Source organism: Saccostrea cucullata, unplaced genomic scaffold, assembly GCF_032062105.1.
Source record: "Saccostrea cucullata isolate Sc308-1 unplaced genomic scaffold, CSIRO_AGI_Scuc_v1 ctg80, whole genome shotgun sequence".
Lineage (NCBI taxonomy): Eukaryota > Metazoa > Mollusca > Bivalvia > Ostreida > Ostreidae > Saccostrea > Saccostrea cuccullata.
The window spans coordinates 441,522-459,462 of record NW_026933907.1 but is presented as its reverse complement, the minus strand read 5'-3'; the positions used below and the strand labels follow the sequence as shown (position 1 = coordinate 459,462).

Below are 17,941 nucleotides of genomic sequence, written 5' to 3'. Positions count from 1 at the left end.
ACAAAGTAAAAGGTAAGAATTTATTGTGTAAGCTCCATGCATTTGGAATATACATTTTCTTTAAAATGAGTTTACTCCCTATAATGACAAGTAAATGTTGCTTGTAAAAATAACATTTTAATGCACATTTCATCAAAAGGAATACACTTTAAGATCATCATTTATGTAAACTCTTATACTCCCTGCTTGAAAATTGGGAGGGTATATAGTGAGCAGGATGTCCGTCCGTTTCTTACGCTTTGGGATACCCATCTCTTATCTGCAACTCCTTCCTTTTATACCACTGAGAGAAATTTAATAAAACATAGTGCCATTGTGCACCTCCTATTTTACGTTTTGATCCGATACATATTTTGGGTTTCCCATAACAAAACGTGTACAATGCTTTTCATTTTAAAATATTGAAGGGTACCCATCTCTTCTCCGAAACTTCTCCTATACCACTGAATAAAATTAAATGATCCTTTCACAGATTATTTATTACATAATGCAATTGTGCACCTCTTAATTTACTTTATGATCAGACATTTATTTCGGGTCTCACAGAGCAAAACATGGACTTTGCTATTATAATCATATAGGAGGCAGCGGGTATCATTTAGTGAGCTCAGTGCTCACAGTGCTTCTAGTTTTAAGTAATTGTTGATGAATCTGGTTCAATACACTTGTGATTAAAATTTCTGATTTTGAGTCCAAGTATTATAGGACGTGAAATGTGAATGTGACCTCGACAAAATGTCATGTTCCTGTCAGAGGTCTGGGGAAAGTGACCGACTTTTATCAGTTTATGTGTACGTACAGAGAATTTTGATATGGCACTGTGCCTTTGCATGGAATGAAACATTATGATTTTAAATGGTGTTTCAATGATTCTGTTGATAATTTTTTTTTACGAAATAGTGAATTAATTAAACAAATAATACTCTATAGTATTTAGGTTTATTGAAGTTTTTTTCATATTGATTACATGATCACTTATGACTTTAAAATTATAATACATATACATGTATGCTTGTTTAAACTGTAAAGTTTATTTAAGACAAAGTCATTACATTTTGTAACACTGTTTTTGTTATAAAAGATTTGCCTTTAAAAACTGTACTTGTTCTATATTGTGACCCGTCGATGTGAATAAAGCCATATTTGATTTACTTAGGACTTAAGGTTGTAAACCAGGAGAGTGTCCGTTTTTGAGGAAGGCCTCAATTTATGTAAAAATATCATACAATGGGTATTTTTCTATATGACAGAAACTTAAAGTTTCTTTGATATCTTTAAAATGTAAGAAGACCAGTTACCAAATCGAATTAAGAGAGTTACATGACCGTATGTTAATTCTTGATTCATTTTTCTCCCTATTTCTCTTAAAGACAATGAATCGCTATTATATCATGCAATACATGTACATCATGCAGTATACATCCACGTGAAAAGTGGCCTTACTCAAGAACTTTTAAGAAGCACATAGATGCCATGACGTTTCTGTATTACTGCACAGTATATGTAAAATTTTACAAATAATAAATGAAAAAATGCATGAGATTTTTAAACCTAGGTTTCTATTTAATCTAATCGTGGTTTACCTAAATTGACATAATTGATGATCGAATACAGCTTAATTGATAAAGTAAAAGAGAGATACTGAAGGTGATTGCACGTCTTTCTACCACAAATTATCTTAGTGGATGTTTCAATCAGTTATATTATGGTCTTTCTGCATATTATAACGACACAAGTATGTGTGTCACGTCTTCAGATAACGTTTGATAAAGACAAGGGTTCTATTTAAGAACTTGGGACTTGCAGAAGACCGTTACTTTGGATCGTTTTCTTGTGTCGTCTGTTCGCCATGCTCCGTTTGGTTGCCCTCAGCGTTCTTCTGTGTGTTGTAACTGCACAACTTCCAAGGCCATGTGGTAAGACTCAGACTTTATAGCAACAAAAATAGCAATATAACCATTAGACCAAATAATCTTTGAATTTCTCTCAATTACTGCATTATTTTTCAAGAAGGCATTTTTTAAATTATATCTCCATATATGTAGATTAATTAAGCATCCACTGTACTTAAAATATATTTAAAATACAAGCATATGCATGCAACTTATAACGATTATAATGTTAGATAAAGACTCAAAATAAATAGTTCAAAAAGCTATAGGCTTGTCAAGATGAAGCAATGGCCACATAATTATTAATTGACATAAAATTATGATATGTTATAATCAGTCTTCCTTTTGCATGATTTATGACTATTTTGTACTTATTATAATTGACTTAAGAGGGACTTCATCGCTAGTAACCTTACTTATTTCTCGCCGTTATCATCTGTAAGACCAACACAGATATCACGTGATTGTCAGTCTTTATCTCTCGCTAAATTCGGTCACAGTCACTATAATATCTTCCAACAATCTCAATCTTTTCTTCCAGAATCACCGAAGCAATGGGAGGGGAGAGTGATTACGGTACGCCAGAATATTTATAAATACAATATATGCATCATTTACTAGCCAATAAATCCGAACTTGTTCTGATCTTTGAAATTAATTTAAGGTGGACAGGAAGGAGAATTTCTTCAGGGCTGGTCGCATCAGTTATGACGAGTACGCACCTCGATTCCGAATAATCGAGGAGGAAGCACAAGACAAGAACGTGGCTTACTACGATGTTCTCTACTTACACAATGTGGTATGTCCTCTATATAGTAATTTTGATGTATGAATTCTCCATCTGATTTATTTGTGGCATGACCCCTCTATTGTGGCATTACTTCTGTATAGTAATTATTTATGGCATATAACCTCTTTACAGTTATCATTTCATGTATGATCTTTCACGTAAGAAAAGGTTGTATAAAGATAACTGACGTTTGGAAAATTTGATGATTTAAAATTTTTTAAAGTTCTTTGTAGTTTTTTTTATTAATATCATCTTCTAATCTACACAACTCTGAACATATCTTGCTGCAAAGTCCGTTTGAAGTTTCTCTTTTGATACAGCAGTAAATATTTTGTGAAGAGTAAAGTTTGGACTTGGTAGAACTTTTGCAGGACCCGACAAGATATCCTTTGTAAGGAGTTTCATAAAGTTTCAGACTTCAGTTTCTAACGGGAATTCAATTGTTATCCTCAAAATTTGGCTTGACATCTTTTGAGTTATTAATCTCTTTCTACAAAATGAGGTGCTACATCTCCACAGTCTTAGTGTAAAGTACAATTATGTCCTTCACCTTGTATCTCTACATTTCAGTAATATATCTTAATAGATTTCTTCCTACACAATCTGCTATTGTTTGTAGTTTTCTTCTATCTAAGACTGTTTATAACGCGGTACTAAGGGGCTATTTAGTAGATTGGGAATTTAATGGGTATTGTTAAATATAGATATTCATATAATGTTATCTTTTTATGTACATTTCGCGATGTACTTCAATTAGTAAATCAAAATTTTAGAACGTATTGCATGTCGATAGACAGAAAAAATGTCTAAGTGAAAATATTAGTATATCAAGATTCAACTTTGGATTGTGAAACACAAAAAGGCTAGACTACTCTCTAATAGCTTTATTTATTATTGTCCTTGTTCCTGAAAGTTTGGAATGTCACAATTTATAACCACAGAATGCATTTTAAAAATATAAGGTAGATTTCTTTGATAACTCTCCGTTCATGCATTTTGTCGTGAGACAAAATGGTATTGATAAATCCTAAACCATGTACGTAAATAACATATTTTTCTATCGATCTGCACATACAAGTTTAACAAAGGTCCCATAGGCAGTTGTGAACTGAGCTTTCTAGACATAAGAGGATTTGTAAATGCAATATGAATATACTCTTATACCAATACTTGTCTTCTCCAGGGTAAAGAATACCGTCTTAATCTGAAAACTAGACAGTGTAACGTGACAGCACTGACACGCCCCTTCCGTCCTTTCGGAGTACCTCCATTTGCAAACTTCACCGGTGAGGCTACCATCGGGGCTGCTGGTATTCCCGGGGAAAATGTTGTCATCGAAAACTTTAATGGTCAGTTCGAAGATGGAACTAGATTCTTTGGTGATGTTACCTACCCAGACTGTATTCCTGTATCTAATGGAGCCATTTCCAATGAATATGGATTCGTTATGAATACGTAAGAAACTCTCTTTTCCTCAACCTATATATTTCTCACTCCGTCTAACCGTCCATTTTCTGTATGTTTTTAACGATCTTATTTTTCGATTTAGATTTTTCGACATCAATGTTGGAATTACAGACCCAATGGTTTTCATTCCACCAAAGGAGTGCGCCGGAAGATGATCTGATATACATTTTTTTAATTTTTAAATTCAATTTAATATCTTAATTTTTTTTTATATATTTTTGAAATAAATCTTTTAGTATAAATATTCGTCAGGATGTTATTCTTTATACCCCATCCACTGAAGATGATTTGTTTTTTGAATTGCCTGACGTCACGGCGTCAGGCTGTATAAGGACTGATATTTGCAAAATCCGAAACGAATGGATCATACCCAGAGAGCTAGATTTTGTGCAAGCTGATTTACATAGGAATTCTTTACCTGCATCTTAAAAGAGACAGTTTTCAGAAAAAAAAACAATGATATTACTGATGCAAAATACTGTATTGTTTACTGCCTTTAATCTTTTTGTATAGAACAATTATTCATTGTGATTCACCGTTTCAACGTGTCCGTGAATCCTTTTTTCTGCATTTCTATACTACTAGATCAGTCCATTTATTATGAAAGGGGCGAATCGCTCTTTTCGCGCCAAATGTCACGTGCCTTTTCTTTGGATTGTTCTTTTGTGTGAATGGGTGTGCTAACGTCTATGGAATAAAATAAAGTTTGTCCTTTTAACCTCCTTCTAATACTTCAGAAATTCTTTCTACAAATTTTATCTCATTCTTTTAAGTAACATATCGTATATATCAGTATATGGACATGCAACACTAAAGAAATGATTTTTTTTCTAATTTGTTTCTCGATCCCGCTGTTTGTTTACTACATAAATGGACTAATCCAAAAATAAACAACGCAGTTCAACAAGTCATCGTCTCCAGATGCATGAACATTTGTATCCCCATTTCAGATGCACATGATAGATAAGAAACCAGTACAAAATCTTGGGATTTTTTCTTTCCACAAAGGTCTAAATATTTGATTTTCTTATTTACGATAGTGGCACTACCCCCCCCCCCTTCTTTTTAAAGAAAAAAAAAACATTAATGAACACACATTACTACTGTTTACTTCAGTGGAATAAATACACTCCGACAAAATGTGTATTTCCAATTATATCCATCTTTTAAAATGTTTACAGTGCATGATTTCGTAACAGATATTATAGATATTATATAACAGGTGTAATGTAGCTTTCAATTTAGATCCAAGGGCAGATCACTCCACTTGCAGACCCCCCCCCCCCCAACAGAATAACAACTCTATAGTATGCAGTGTAAAAATAATTCATCTGTTAGTTAAATAATATCAAGGATTTCATTTACACAAGTTTTTCAAAATATAAAGTAAGAACATACTTTAAACCCACAAAAGTATTGCTCAAAAGGGTTATCACTCCTCATGCAGATATTGATTGAGTTAGTCAGGCAAGCTTTTTAAAAAGCTGTTACTTGTGTACATTTCATCTTAAATTAACATTTAAACAATGAGCAAGAATCTCAAAATGGGTGATCTTGTTGTTTTAAATAATTTACCTTAGATAATTAGTTAAAACCAGACCATGAACTAATCCGGTGGTGTCATTTCATACTGAAATAATAGAAAGTCCAGTTTGTATAATTCCTGCATTTTCCTTATTGTGGACTTCTTGATACCTCTGTATGCTTCGGTCAATGTTCTTCTTCGCTGCACTCTTCTCTCCTCTGCTTTTGGCCTATGTTTCTCAACATATTTTACGAAAACATTGATGATAATGTTCACATCTGGATTTTTTGTCAACACAGATGAAAATGCATTTGAAGGAAACGGCAGCTCGTATTTCAGTTCTCCCTGATGTTGTAATGCTCTCCATATCCTAAACAAGTATTCTTTTAAGTTTGGACACTCTAATCGATTCCTTTTCCAGTGTGACAAATATGTATTTAATACTCCAAAAAGATCTGATTTATATTTTGTCACATTCAAAATGATATCCTTTTTGGATCTGGAAACTTTCGAATGATTAAATATAAAGTTTAAATCTTCTGTAAGGGTTTCGATTTTTGTTATGATGTCATACCTGACGTCACACGGACGACATAGCAAGTAGATTGGTGCCCAGTGTCTGTTTATTTTACATCCTTTTGATGCTTGACTGACAACAAAATCTAGAAACTCCTGAAAGGTTACTTTGTATCCACACAATGACTTCGATTTTCCATAGTGCAGAGAGATTTTCTTTGTAATTTCAAACTTATCCATCAAATAGATCTTGTCAATAAATGCTGAGAACAGTCTGGAATAAGGATTCCTGGACATAATTATAGATGTAGTGCTGTTTCCTTCAGTAGGTATCGAAGAAAAGAATGGCTTAATTCCATGAAGGTTGTTTCTACTCTCTTTCACTATTTCATTTATCTTTTTTGAATTCTGTCGAGGGCCAGTTCGCAGAATCATAAAAATTTGCGTCCACAAGGAACTTCCGGCTTTTGGAACTTTGCAATAAGAAAGTTTGAATTTTTTATCAATGTAATACCTCTCTGTCACTTGAGAAAAATTGAAACTGTATTGTTCCAATGTAGAATTTACTCCACAAAACGCACGTAACTTATTTTTTCTCTTCCTCATTTCTCCACTCTTTGTTGTTAACTTTGATAGTCCCGGGGTCACTTTCTCGGTACGTTCACGCAGAGAGTTTGTAAAATTCTTCCATTTTGACCAATACCTCGCTGAAAAATTGTACTACTGAGTTAAATTCCTAACAGATGCTTAAAAAAGAACATAATATTATTCTCTTTCTTTAAAAAAATTTGAAATATTTGTGTTTATATCTCGTGATATATCTATACATTTCTGGAATAGAAATAATTTTTATGTCACAATAATAGGCAATTATGTACATCTATTACAAATGTATTTTATGAAGTGTTTGATTAGAATCATATCTAAATTATTCACGTTACACAGATACATATACATGTAGTTATGAAATAATTCAGTCAATTTTCAGATTTTATTAAAACCATACAAACTCTTCATTAATTTGGAGGAAATAAGGAATATTTTATCTTATCTTATATAAATGTACATTATACATATAGTACACAGTAGCACAAATCATATGAAAAAATTAATAATGTATTATCATTTTACTAACAGCGTGACAGTTTGCTTGATGGGGCGTGCTAAAATTTTGTGTGCTGATTTTCATTTTACTCATCGATTGGATGCTATATTTCAATGGAATCAATAATGATTTGCATATGAAACACGGAATGCAACAATATCCTAATAATACTGGCCAATCACATTGAATGATTGTTCACCAGTGCGGCATTTGTACTCACCAGCAACACGTGGTCAGTCAAAGCCCGTTCTCTGTCCTCAAAAAAGCATGTATTATACTTGTTGTGATTTGACCGGATGGTTTTATATACGTATAAGAAAATTCAGAGAATGGAATTAGTATCTTTAAAGGCTACCCTTCTACTGTTGTACAATGCAGCAATCAATATCATCATTATAGGTTGAAAAACTTGCTTTGTCCGTCCACGTGTAATTGTTGTTTACTGCATGCTAGTAAACATGTCATTCAATACGATTGGTCAGTATTGTCAGTGGTATTGTTGGATTCTATGTTTCAAATGCAAATATCATTGATTCCATTGAAATCAAACATCCAATCGATGAGTAAAATGATAATCAGCATACAAAAAGTTTAGCACGCCCTATCAGGCAAAATGTCACGCTGTTTGTAAAATGATAATATAGTATTAAGTATGATAAATAAAGCATTTATTAATCCAACAATTCATTAAAAATTTCTTAATCTGTTTGCAAAGCATATATATTTTCTGAGATTACACATTTCCAATTTATTTAAGCTTGACCACAATTGTTTTATATATATTCTTTTGACATAAACATATAGACATCTCTATCTAACGAGAAAGCATTCTTTCGCTTAACTTGATAGTTTGTTAATATTAATTAATAAAGAAATTTAATTCACCCATAATAAAATACCTAGAGTATATAAATTGAGATAACTCACCTAAACATTCCTCCATATTTAAAATATTGCTTAAGTAAAGGATGCCACTAACTACTATTAGAAAAATACCAAATTTTATTCTCGACGTCATATTCCTCTGTTCAATACTCAGATACAGATACATTCATTTATTTTTCTTTTATGGTTATTTTTACAATGCTAATCCGCTTTAGAGAAAATGTGTTATAGGTCGTTGAGAATACAGATGTAGGAGTTTATAGCCCCTGCATGTTATCTCCATACAGCGCACAGCTGTACAGCAGTATGGACATCAATGATTCAGATGGAGAACCTAGGATATGCCACGTCTCAATAATGATAAATTGGTTAATAAGATTTTTTATTTAAATATTACTTTCCTGAACACAATTTTAAATAAAATCTAATTTGAAGCTTGTTACACGAGCTTTTCATTTGTTATGCGCCCGGATCGATAGATCGGGGCGTATATTGTTTTAATCCTGTCTGTCTGTCTGTCGTCAACTTTAACCTTCGCCATATCTTTTGAACCGTGAGATATAGAATAGAGACTTCGTATTTGGTATGCAAGCTCTTTCAAATGATACTAAGGTCAATGACCTTGTGACCTTGTCTGTGACATACATGCTAAAAATAGCTTTTTCGAACTTTGTTGCCGCCGGGCGCACAGTGTTTTTTTTTTTAACTGTTAACAATTTTATAAATAAAGAGACATAAACCTTGTTTTTCTTAAAAATGTATTCCTTGACTGTTCAATCATTTATTTTCTATGAAATACTTGATTCTGATTGGATAAAAAATTCTTTTGATAACTGCATCAATAGAATCTAGAGTGCGCTTGCACTAAGCAGCCGGAACTACTTTGGCAGTCTTTACATATTATATATTTACCGCTTCCAGATTACTTTTTGAAGGAATAATTAAATACTTTTACTTTAATAAATATTTTCCTGAATTTCGAAACCTGTCCGTTACGTTCATGACTTATTTTCTACTTTTGTTTCATTTTGAATTATCCCCCTTTGCTAAACAAATCAAATCGGCTGCATGACGACAATACAGTTATGGGAAAGAAGGGAAGAAAATCGGCATACTTTTCTTAAATGTCTGACTTTGAGATAGCTGGTATTAAGCAATAGAACTCTGAAAAAAATGTTTTATTATGCTACCAAAGCGAAGAAAACCGTTTAAATCGTGGGAAACGAATGATCGAGAAAAGGACACTGCATGAATGAGTACAGATTCTTTTCATCTTAAACAGTCGGCAGCAGACTCTTTCAGGTTTTACAGCATTGACAGGTTGTGATACGCACTGTTGGTAAAGTGCGAATCGAGAAAATCTTGGTTTCGGACACCAGCTACTATTGGTACCTGTGAATTATCTAGTTTAATACATATTTTTTGATAAAATACAATAAAAAATCACTTTCTAGAAAGCAAATTGATAAAATAATTAAGCGATTGGATTGCTTTTATACCCGAAAAGTGTTCAATATCGAAATATTACTTGTAAATGACTGTTTGCATCGTGTTTTTCACGTACTCGCATTCGAAAAGTACATAAAGTACTACAGGACTAATTGGACAGTTAATTTGATAAATTTAACTTTAATCCAACGTTTTTCTATGCCATAGACACAAACAATGTGATTTAGATGAATTATTTTCATGGGATTTGCCAATAACAAGCAAATTCATTTTATAGGTGCTACAATTGGTTTCTGTTAAATTTTGACACAGGCGACTTTTGATTTGTGTAAATGCGACAATTAGTTTACGTCTCTGAGACTGTTGGTTTATGTTACTTAACGTTAATAGTATGAAATTATTCAAATTTACATGAAAAGAATAATTGTTTTTTATAGTTTATAGTAATTTTTAAATATTGATTGAATCAATACATAGTGTTCCATCAATTCTTTTTACGGATATTGTGCTTTTGGTTCAATTATTCTGTTACTTTTAAATAGAGTGATATGGTGTGAATGAGCAAGACGATGACACCAAATAATCCACAACTGCACCAGTTATACATATACGAATGTTGTGATCAAGCGATCAAACGAATGCATAATGGAAATATTTTCCTTGCAGTATATGTAAATTCAAAACACGATATATCTTTAGAAATGAGTTGCATATACATGTAGTCTAAACTTATCCAGTAACATCTCAGGTCCGTAGTATGCAAGTTGGGGTGTACTTTTTTCTGAAAATAGTCTTTTGCTTTTGATTTGATTCATGTTCATGGTTTTTTTATGCAGTCATGCTCCCCCCTCCCTTTTTTAGCAATCGTAAAGTAGCAGCGTTCCTGTAAATCGCTGGTCTGAAAAAAAAAATGAGATAGACGACCAAAATGCCACCCATACAAAAATCTGTTGAAAGAAAAATTATTGCGCACAAAAGCTGTGCTTGGTGCTAAATTAATTCCTCCAGATTCTTATCTCAACTACACATAAGCTTAAAAACATAATCCTAAGACCTCTAGCAACAACTCTTATAGTTGACTTTTTCACGAATCGCGTTGCAAATCGCGTTGAATGATTTTTCTGTTGTCATCTTAAAAATGGAAGTAAAAATGCAAAATTCGATGGTCTCAATTTCATGCCAAGGAGGGCTATTTACAATAGTTGTCAAAATAGTAAGTGGATATTGTAAAGGAATTTACTTGTATTTGGGACATCCAATTAGAAATAGTTCGAGAATATGATAGTTTGAAGCCGAGAAACAGTGCATTTTTTATGCACAAAAAACATACACTTTTATTCCAGTTGGTGGCACTGCAGCTCACCCGTCTGTCAATATTTTTTTTTCAGAGAGCTATGTACAGTTCTACAGCTAACCGTAAGGTTGAACTATGGCAAATCCAGCCGTTGGGGAAAATGGAATACCGGTATTTGAGGAAAGGTCTCCCACACACCAAGAAATAGACTGTTTTTCCTAGCTCCAGAACTGTATGTAGCTTTATGGTTTTATTGGTCTTGATAGTCAAGGATTAAAACATAAAAGCATACTACAGTTCTGGAGATTTGTTCTTCCGTATGGTGGCATATTTCTGCCCCTTACATGCAAGATAAATTATGTTAACATGCAACATAATTATGTAGACATGCAAAATATTTATGTCAACATGCAAGTTAATTATGTTGACATGCAAGTTACCAATCTTATAAGAAAATATAAATTAAATATGGGAAAATTACTTACTAGCGCCTGTATCTGACATTGTGGATGCAAGATGCAACATAATTATGTAGACATGCAACTTATTTATGTGAACATGCAAGATAATTAAGTCAACATGCGACTTATTTATGTTTACATGCAAGATAATTATGTCAACATGCGACTTATTTATGTCAACATGCAAGATAATTATTTCAACATGCGACTTATTTATGTTTACATGCAAGATAATTATGTCAACATGCGACTTATTTATGTCAACATTCAAGATAATTATGTCAATATGCAAGACATGAAAGTTGATATGCAATTTATTATCTTGCATGTTGACATAAATATCTTGTATGTAAAAATATAACTCGCATGTTGGCATAACTAAGTCGCATGTTGACATATTAACTAAGTAGCATGTCAATATAATTATCTTGCATGTGAACATAAATATCTTGCATGTCTACATAATTATCTCACATGTTAACATATATATCTTGCCTGTTAACATAATTTACTTGCAAGTTGACATAATTATTTTGCATGCTGACATAAATTAGTTGCATGTTGACATAATTATCTTGCATGTTGACATAAATAATTCGCATGTCTACATAATTATATGTAGCATCTTGCATCTAAAATGTCAGATACAGGCGTTAGTAAGTAAATTTGCCCATATTTAATTCATATTTTCTTATAAGATTGGTAACTTGCATGTAAACATAATTAGCTTGCAAGTTGACATAATTATCTTGCATGTTAACATAATTTTTTTGCATGTTAACATAATTTATCTTGCATATAGGGGGCAGAAATATGCCACCATACTTCCGAGACTGGACTGTTTATTTTTGTTGGCTTGTCAATCACCTGCAACTCTCATTCTTCTTCCATATATACATTTTAAAAAAGTCACGGGTCTGCTTGTTTAATAAATAGATAGGTCTATTCATGTCACTCAAATATGAGAATATTTTGTTGAAATATTAAAATATTCCATACAAGTTGAATATCGGGTATACTTAATGTCTGTCCATGCCATATTTCCAAGTCAAAGGTTAAAAAAATTATTCAGGGGGTGAATAAAAAAGGGGGGGACAAGGTCTTTTTTTCGTTTCTTCTACATCGAAAGTTAGTAACCCTTAAAATCTAGGTAGTCAATTGAAGATTACTAACAAGATGAAAGTGGAATTATTAAAATTGAACTATGGGATATCTAAAGCTTTGATGAACATATTACATATTTTAGTGAAAAAGGTTATTTTTAAAGAATGATATCCAATATATACTAACCAGAGTGATTTCTGCATTTTTTATCCTTTAATTTTTATCATCGAACAATTAATGTTGGGGGGGGGGGGGTATATGCAATACACATCAAATATTTGATAGAAGCTTTATTTATGAAACAACTAGTCAAGGACTGGAGGTATATATTTTTGGGACGTATTCAAGGACGTTGCACTATCTAATGTGTCGAAAATAAAGTCTTTAGATGCTTTACTAGGAAAGCAATGATACAGCAGTAAAACGTCGCGACTTATAAAACCGAACAGAAGCCAACGTAGCAATTACAGGTGCCGAAAGTCGCACATACAGCAACCATATTCGCGCTGTATATCAGAAAACTTTATATTGCATCAAAAGTTTTAATCCTGTGGAACATTAAAGGCATCGGAAATCATAAATGATTCATACAATATATATTCACATCACTTTTAACACACATAGCGCAGTGTATATCGTGTTTAACTTGTAAAAAAGAAAATATGAATAGATCAATTGAAATACATTGAACGGGTGTAATCTGAAGCAGTTACTGGATTGCTCCTTACATGTATTCAACTAACAAGCAATTCTACGGCATAAAATCATACTGAACATTAATAATTACGTCTTAATTAAATATTCTATCATTTCTGATCGTTTAGTTGATATAAACTGCCTCATTGATGTAAACCAATAGTAGCTGGTGTCAGAAACCAAGATTTTCCCGATTCGCACTTTACCAGCAGTGATACGTATTTATACGTTCGGTTTGAAATTCAGATGAAAAGATGCGCAAATGGAATCCAAAATTTCTGTGACCTAGAACTGTTAGGATATTTGAGTAGCTTCCCTTTACATATACGAACTTAGATAACTTACCGGGGAAAATATACCCAGAGGGATAACACAACAGGTACGTTTTTTGTGTTAAAGAACTGTATATTATTTCAGAGAATGTTGGTAATCGCACGACAATATTTGGGAACGTTTTTTTCTTTAGCATGGTTAGAGCCATTTTGAATTTTCTGCAACGTTAACGTTGTGGTAATGTATTCGTGCGCACTGATTTGATGCGTAAATTTAATATTAAGGTGAAAGAAACTTTCATTTTAATAATTTAAAATAATAATTAAATGATAAGAAATGAATGTAATATTTTTTCTTTGATCGAAGTATCAAAGAAAAAATTTGGACGGAAAACTTTTTCATCAAAGCGCAATGATGAAGTTTTCCGTCCAAATTTTTTCTTTGATACATCGATCAAAGAAAAAAATATTACATTCATTTCTTAAATAGGAACTTTATACATAGCATGTTTTCTGAATGGGTTTTAAAAATAAAGGTAGTAAACATTACAAAAGTCGTAAAAATAAAACAACCATTAGTCCTGTATAATATTTATATTTGAATATTTGCACATTTTTACTTGTATACATCTTTTGATGGGAAGATGCGTGGTTCCATTCTCAGATGGATCCTCCTTCATCGTCTGTTTTTTCGCCGTTGTCCACTATACAGCCTCCAGAGGTACGCCGACTGGGGTGATCAGGTCCCAGCCTGGAACTTCTTGGATCTACATCATTGCTGTTCTATTTTACTGTTTATCTCTATACTGTTTATTGAAATCACTGCTGTCTATCTCACTACTGTTTATTGTCTTTCCACTTCTCTGCTCTTCTCTCTACAGCCACATAGCTGCTAATTCCGCCTCTCTGCATATACCCCCCATCCGTCTCCTTCTCTCTGCTCTCGTTATGCCAATGGCCCTCTTAGTCTTATTGTCCTCCACATACTTCCACGCAAAAACCAGACCTTCCATCCATTCTGTCGATAATAGAATCATTTAATTTCTATAAAATACTTGATTCTGATTGGTTTAAAAATTCTTTTGATACCTGCATCAATAAAATCTAGTGTTCGCTTGCACTAAGCAGCCGGAACTACTTTGGCAGTCTCTACATGTATATTTCCCGCTTCCAGGTTACTTCTTGAAGGAATAATTAAATACTTTTACTTTAATAAATATTTTCCTGAATTTCGAGGACTGACTTATTTTCTATTTTCGTTTCTTTTTTAATTATCCCCCTTTGCTAAACAAATCAAATCGTCTGCATAACAACGATACAGTTTTGGGAAAGAAGGAAATTTGTTAAATGATTGGCCTTGAGATATCTGCTTTGAACAATAGAATTCTGAAGAAACGTTTTTTATGCTAACAAAGAGAGGAAAACCGTTAATCTGTTAAATCTTGGGAAACGAATGATCGAGAAAAACGACATCGCATGAATGAGTACAGATTCTTTTCATCTTAAACAGTCGGCAGCAGACTCTTTCAGGTTTTATAGCATTGACAGGTTGTGATACGTATTGATACGTTCGGTTTGAAATTCAGATGAAAAGATGTGCAAATGAAATCCAAAATTTCTGTGACCTAACGTTAGAACTGTTATTTGAGTAGCTTCCCTTTACATATACGAACTTAGATAACTTACCGGGGAAAATATACCGATTGGAATAACACAACAGGTAAGTTTTTTGTGATAAAGAACTGTAAATTATATCAGAGAATGTTGGTAATGGCACGACAATATTCGAGAACGTTTATTCGTATGAGCCATTTTGAATTTCAGCAACGGTAACGTTGTTGTCATGTATTCGTGCACACTGTTTTTGATGCGTAAGTTTAATAGAAAGGTGAAAGAAAGTTTTTCATTTTATTAAATTAAAATCATAATGCGCTACGCGCATTGATGAAGTTTTCCGTCCAAATTTTTCTTTGATACATCGATCAAAGGAAAAAAATATTACATTAATTTCTTAATACATGTAACTATTTCATTCCTTACCTTTTTCAAGAAATATAACAGCATACTACCAAAAAGAAAACGAAGAACGAAACTGTTGAAAACATTTTATTAAAGAAATATAATTCCCTACTCTTTATGAATTCAAAGTTTTATAATAAATATTTTTAGAGACAATTTACACGTGCTTAACAAGACTTGATAACCTATAACCTTTTATATTGTTCTATTTAAGTATGAACTGTCGTAACACATATATAAAAGTATAGGTCGCCATGCGTCGTCTTTCCACCATGCTTCGCCTTGTTGCTATCAACGTTCTTCTGTGCGTTGTTTCTGCACAACTTCCAAGACCATGTGGTAAGACTAAAATCATGAGAAAATGTAATATAAATTTTTCAGATCAATTAATTTTTTCATAGTCATAAAACATATGTAAAGTTCAAAAGTGAAATATGAAGAAAACGGACAGTGATCGTTCTCAAAAGTGCACTATATCTTCTTATCAGCAGGACGGTCCTCGGAAAACGTACATTGGATCAGAAAAGATCTTATTTAGTACATATTTACACCGTTTTTTTTTTATTTCTTTTTTTAATCTGTGATTGCACATTTTCAGTTACGTAGCGAGTGAATTAAAATAAAATTCAAATACAAGTATACAGCTATAAAACAATAGCTTTGGTTTCAGATTCGCCAAAGCAGTGGGAAGGGAGAATCATAACGGTTGGTTCTTTTACATACATTGTAATTCTTTAAGATTATAATATATTTTTTATTATACCCGGTATTCTTAAAGAATAACAAGCTTTTCATCTATAACTGTTTTCATCCAGGTTGATAGAAAGGAAAATTACTTTAGAAGAGGCCGTATCAGTTATGACGAACCCTCTTCTCGTTGGCGGATCGTCGAAGAGGAAATACAAGGGAGACAAGCTGACTATTATGACATCCTTTATCTTCACAATGTGGTATGTCACCTCTAAACTTAACGTTCATAAAAACCCAGTTTCAAAGAACTGAATTTTCCATTTTGAATTAACATTTTCAATCATTACTACAGTCATATTTTTTTCTTATTGAATCTATCAAATTGCACAGATTTAATGCTTATCAAATAGATGTATGTCAAGTTAAAATGACTTAATGGATGTATGTCAAGTTAAAATGAATTCCTCACTCTTCATTTGCCCATTATTGTCATCTCTGCCATACAGAAGTTTTATAAATTTTGTCGACAATGTTTTAGGGAAAGGAATACCGACTGAATCTGAAAACAAGACTTTGCAATGTGACAGCTATAACTAAAACCTTTCGACCTTATGGGGTACCCCGTGAGGCAAACTTCACCGGCGAGGCCACCATTGGGGCTGCTGGTATTCCCGGAGAAAATGTGGCTATCTTGAATTTTGCTGGACAATATCAAGATGGAACTAAATTCTTTGGTGACGTCACATACCCAGATTGCATTCCTGTATCTAACGGAGAGATTAATAATGAATCCGGTTTCGTTCTGAATATGTATGTGAACTCTCTTTTTCTTGTATCTCTCTCAATTTCTGTCTTAAATTTCATCAAAAAATGATGCATTTATCCTCTTTTTCAGGTTATTTGATATCAGTGTCGGACTAAGTGACCCTATGGTGTTCGTCCCTCCGAGGGAGTGTGCGGGAAGGTCTTGAAACATATAACATTTTAAAACACTCACTAGTGTTAGATTTTGTGAAGTACAACCTTACAATCTGAAAATCACGTCTTCTGTTTTATATAAAACAAAATTATAAAACAAATACATGCACAAGTAGTTAAACAAGCTGAAGACGAGTAATATATACTTTTTAGTATGTTTCATATCATATTGAGTGTTTACTCAAATGAACAAATTAAAGGGAAGTGCGCGTACAGGGATTCTGTGCCGGTGTAAAGACGAATAATGACCCCCATCGAATAATGACCGGGGGGTCATTTTTCAACGACAAAAAATGACCCCCACCCGTAGAAAAAAATCATTTTTTGTAGAAAAAGGGTCCTAGGGGGTCATTATTTTATATGTTAGTCCTATAAAATAATGACCCCCATTGAAAAATGACCCCCTTTAAAGTGATACAAAATATACACTCTTTGATATCTTTTTTACAGCGAAACTAATTTTTACATTTTCTGTAACCAGAAAAATACAAAAAGTCGTATGAAATAATTAAGAGATTCACGTAGTCTTTCAATGCTAAAATTGTGTTTGAAAAGAGATTCTTTAATTGTCAAGTAAATAAAATTTCTTTTTAATATTCCTCCTTATAATGTTCGCTTAAAGAATGATATTCCACTTGTTTTTAGAAATCAAACCATGCAAAAATCAGGTTTAAATACTCTTTAATAGGAAAAATTAAAATTCCGTCATTTTAACTTTTAGTTTGTTTAAGTTTGGCAAATCCTATTTGACAATGAAAGAGGAAGAAATTTTTATCCCCCCCCCCCAAAAAAAAGAAC

The 17,941-nt window shown here is 32.7% G+C and overlaps 2 protein-coding genes across 2 annotated transcripts; one reads left to right on the top strand and one right to left on the bottom strand.

Annotated features, from left to right (window-relative positions):
• The first annotated feature begins 1,776 nt into the window (after positions 1-1,776).
• Positions 1,777-17,165, top strand: LOC134239614 (ependymin-1-like). Its single transcript, XM_062721795.1, is given in 8 exon segments — positions 1,777-1,916; positions 2,434-2,468; positions 2,557-2,691; positions 3,866-4,187; positions 16,146-16,180; positions 16,291-16,425; positions 16,704-16,975; positions 17,061-17,165. Coding segments are annotated over 8 exon segments (1,077 nt in total). The 5' UTR covers positions 1,777-1,849; the 3' UTR covers positions 17,137-17,165.
• Positions 5,756-6,796, bottom strand: LOC134239613 (carbohydrate sulfotransferase 9-like). The gene has a single exon (XM_062721794.1). It carries the CDS (start codon positions 6,794-6,796, stop codon positions 5,756-5,758), a length of 1,041 nt encoding a protein of 346 aa, XP_062577778.1.
• Positions 17,166-17,941: the final 776 nt, after the last annotated feature.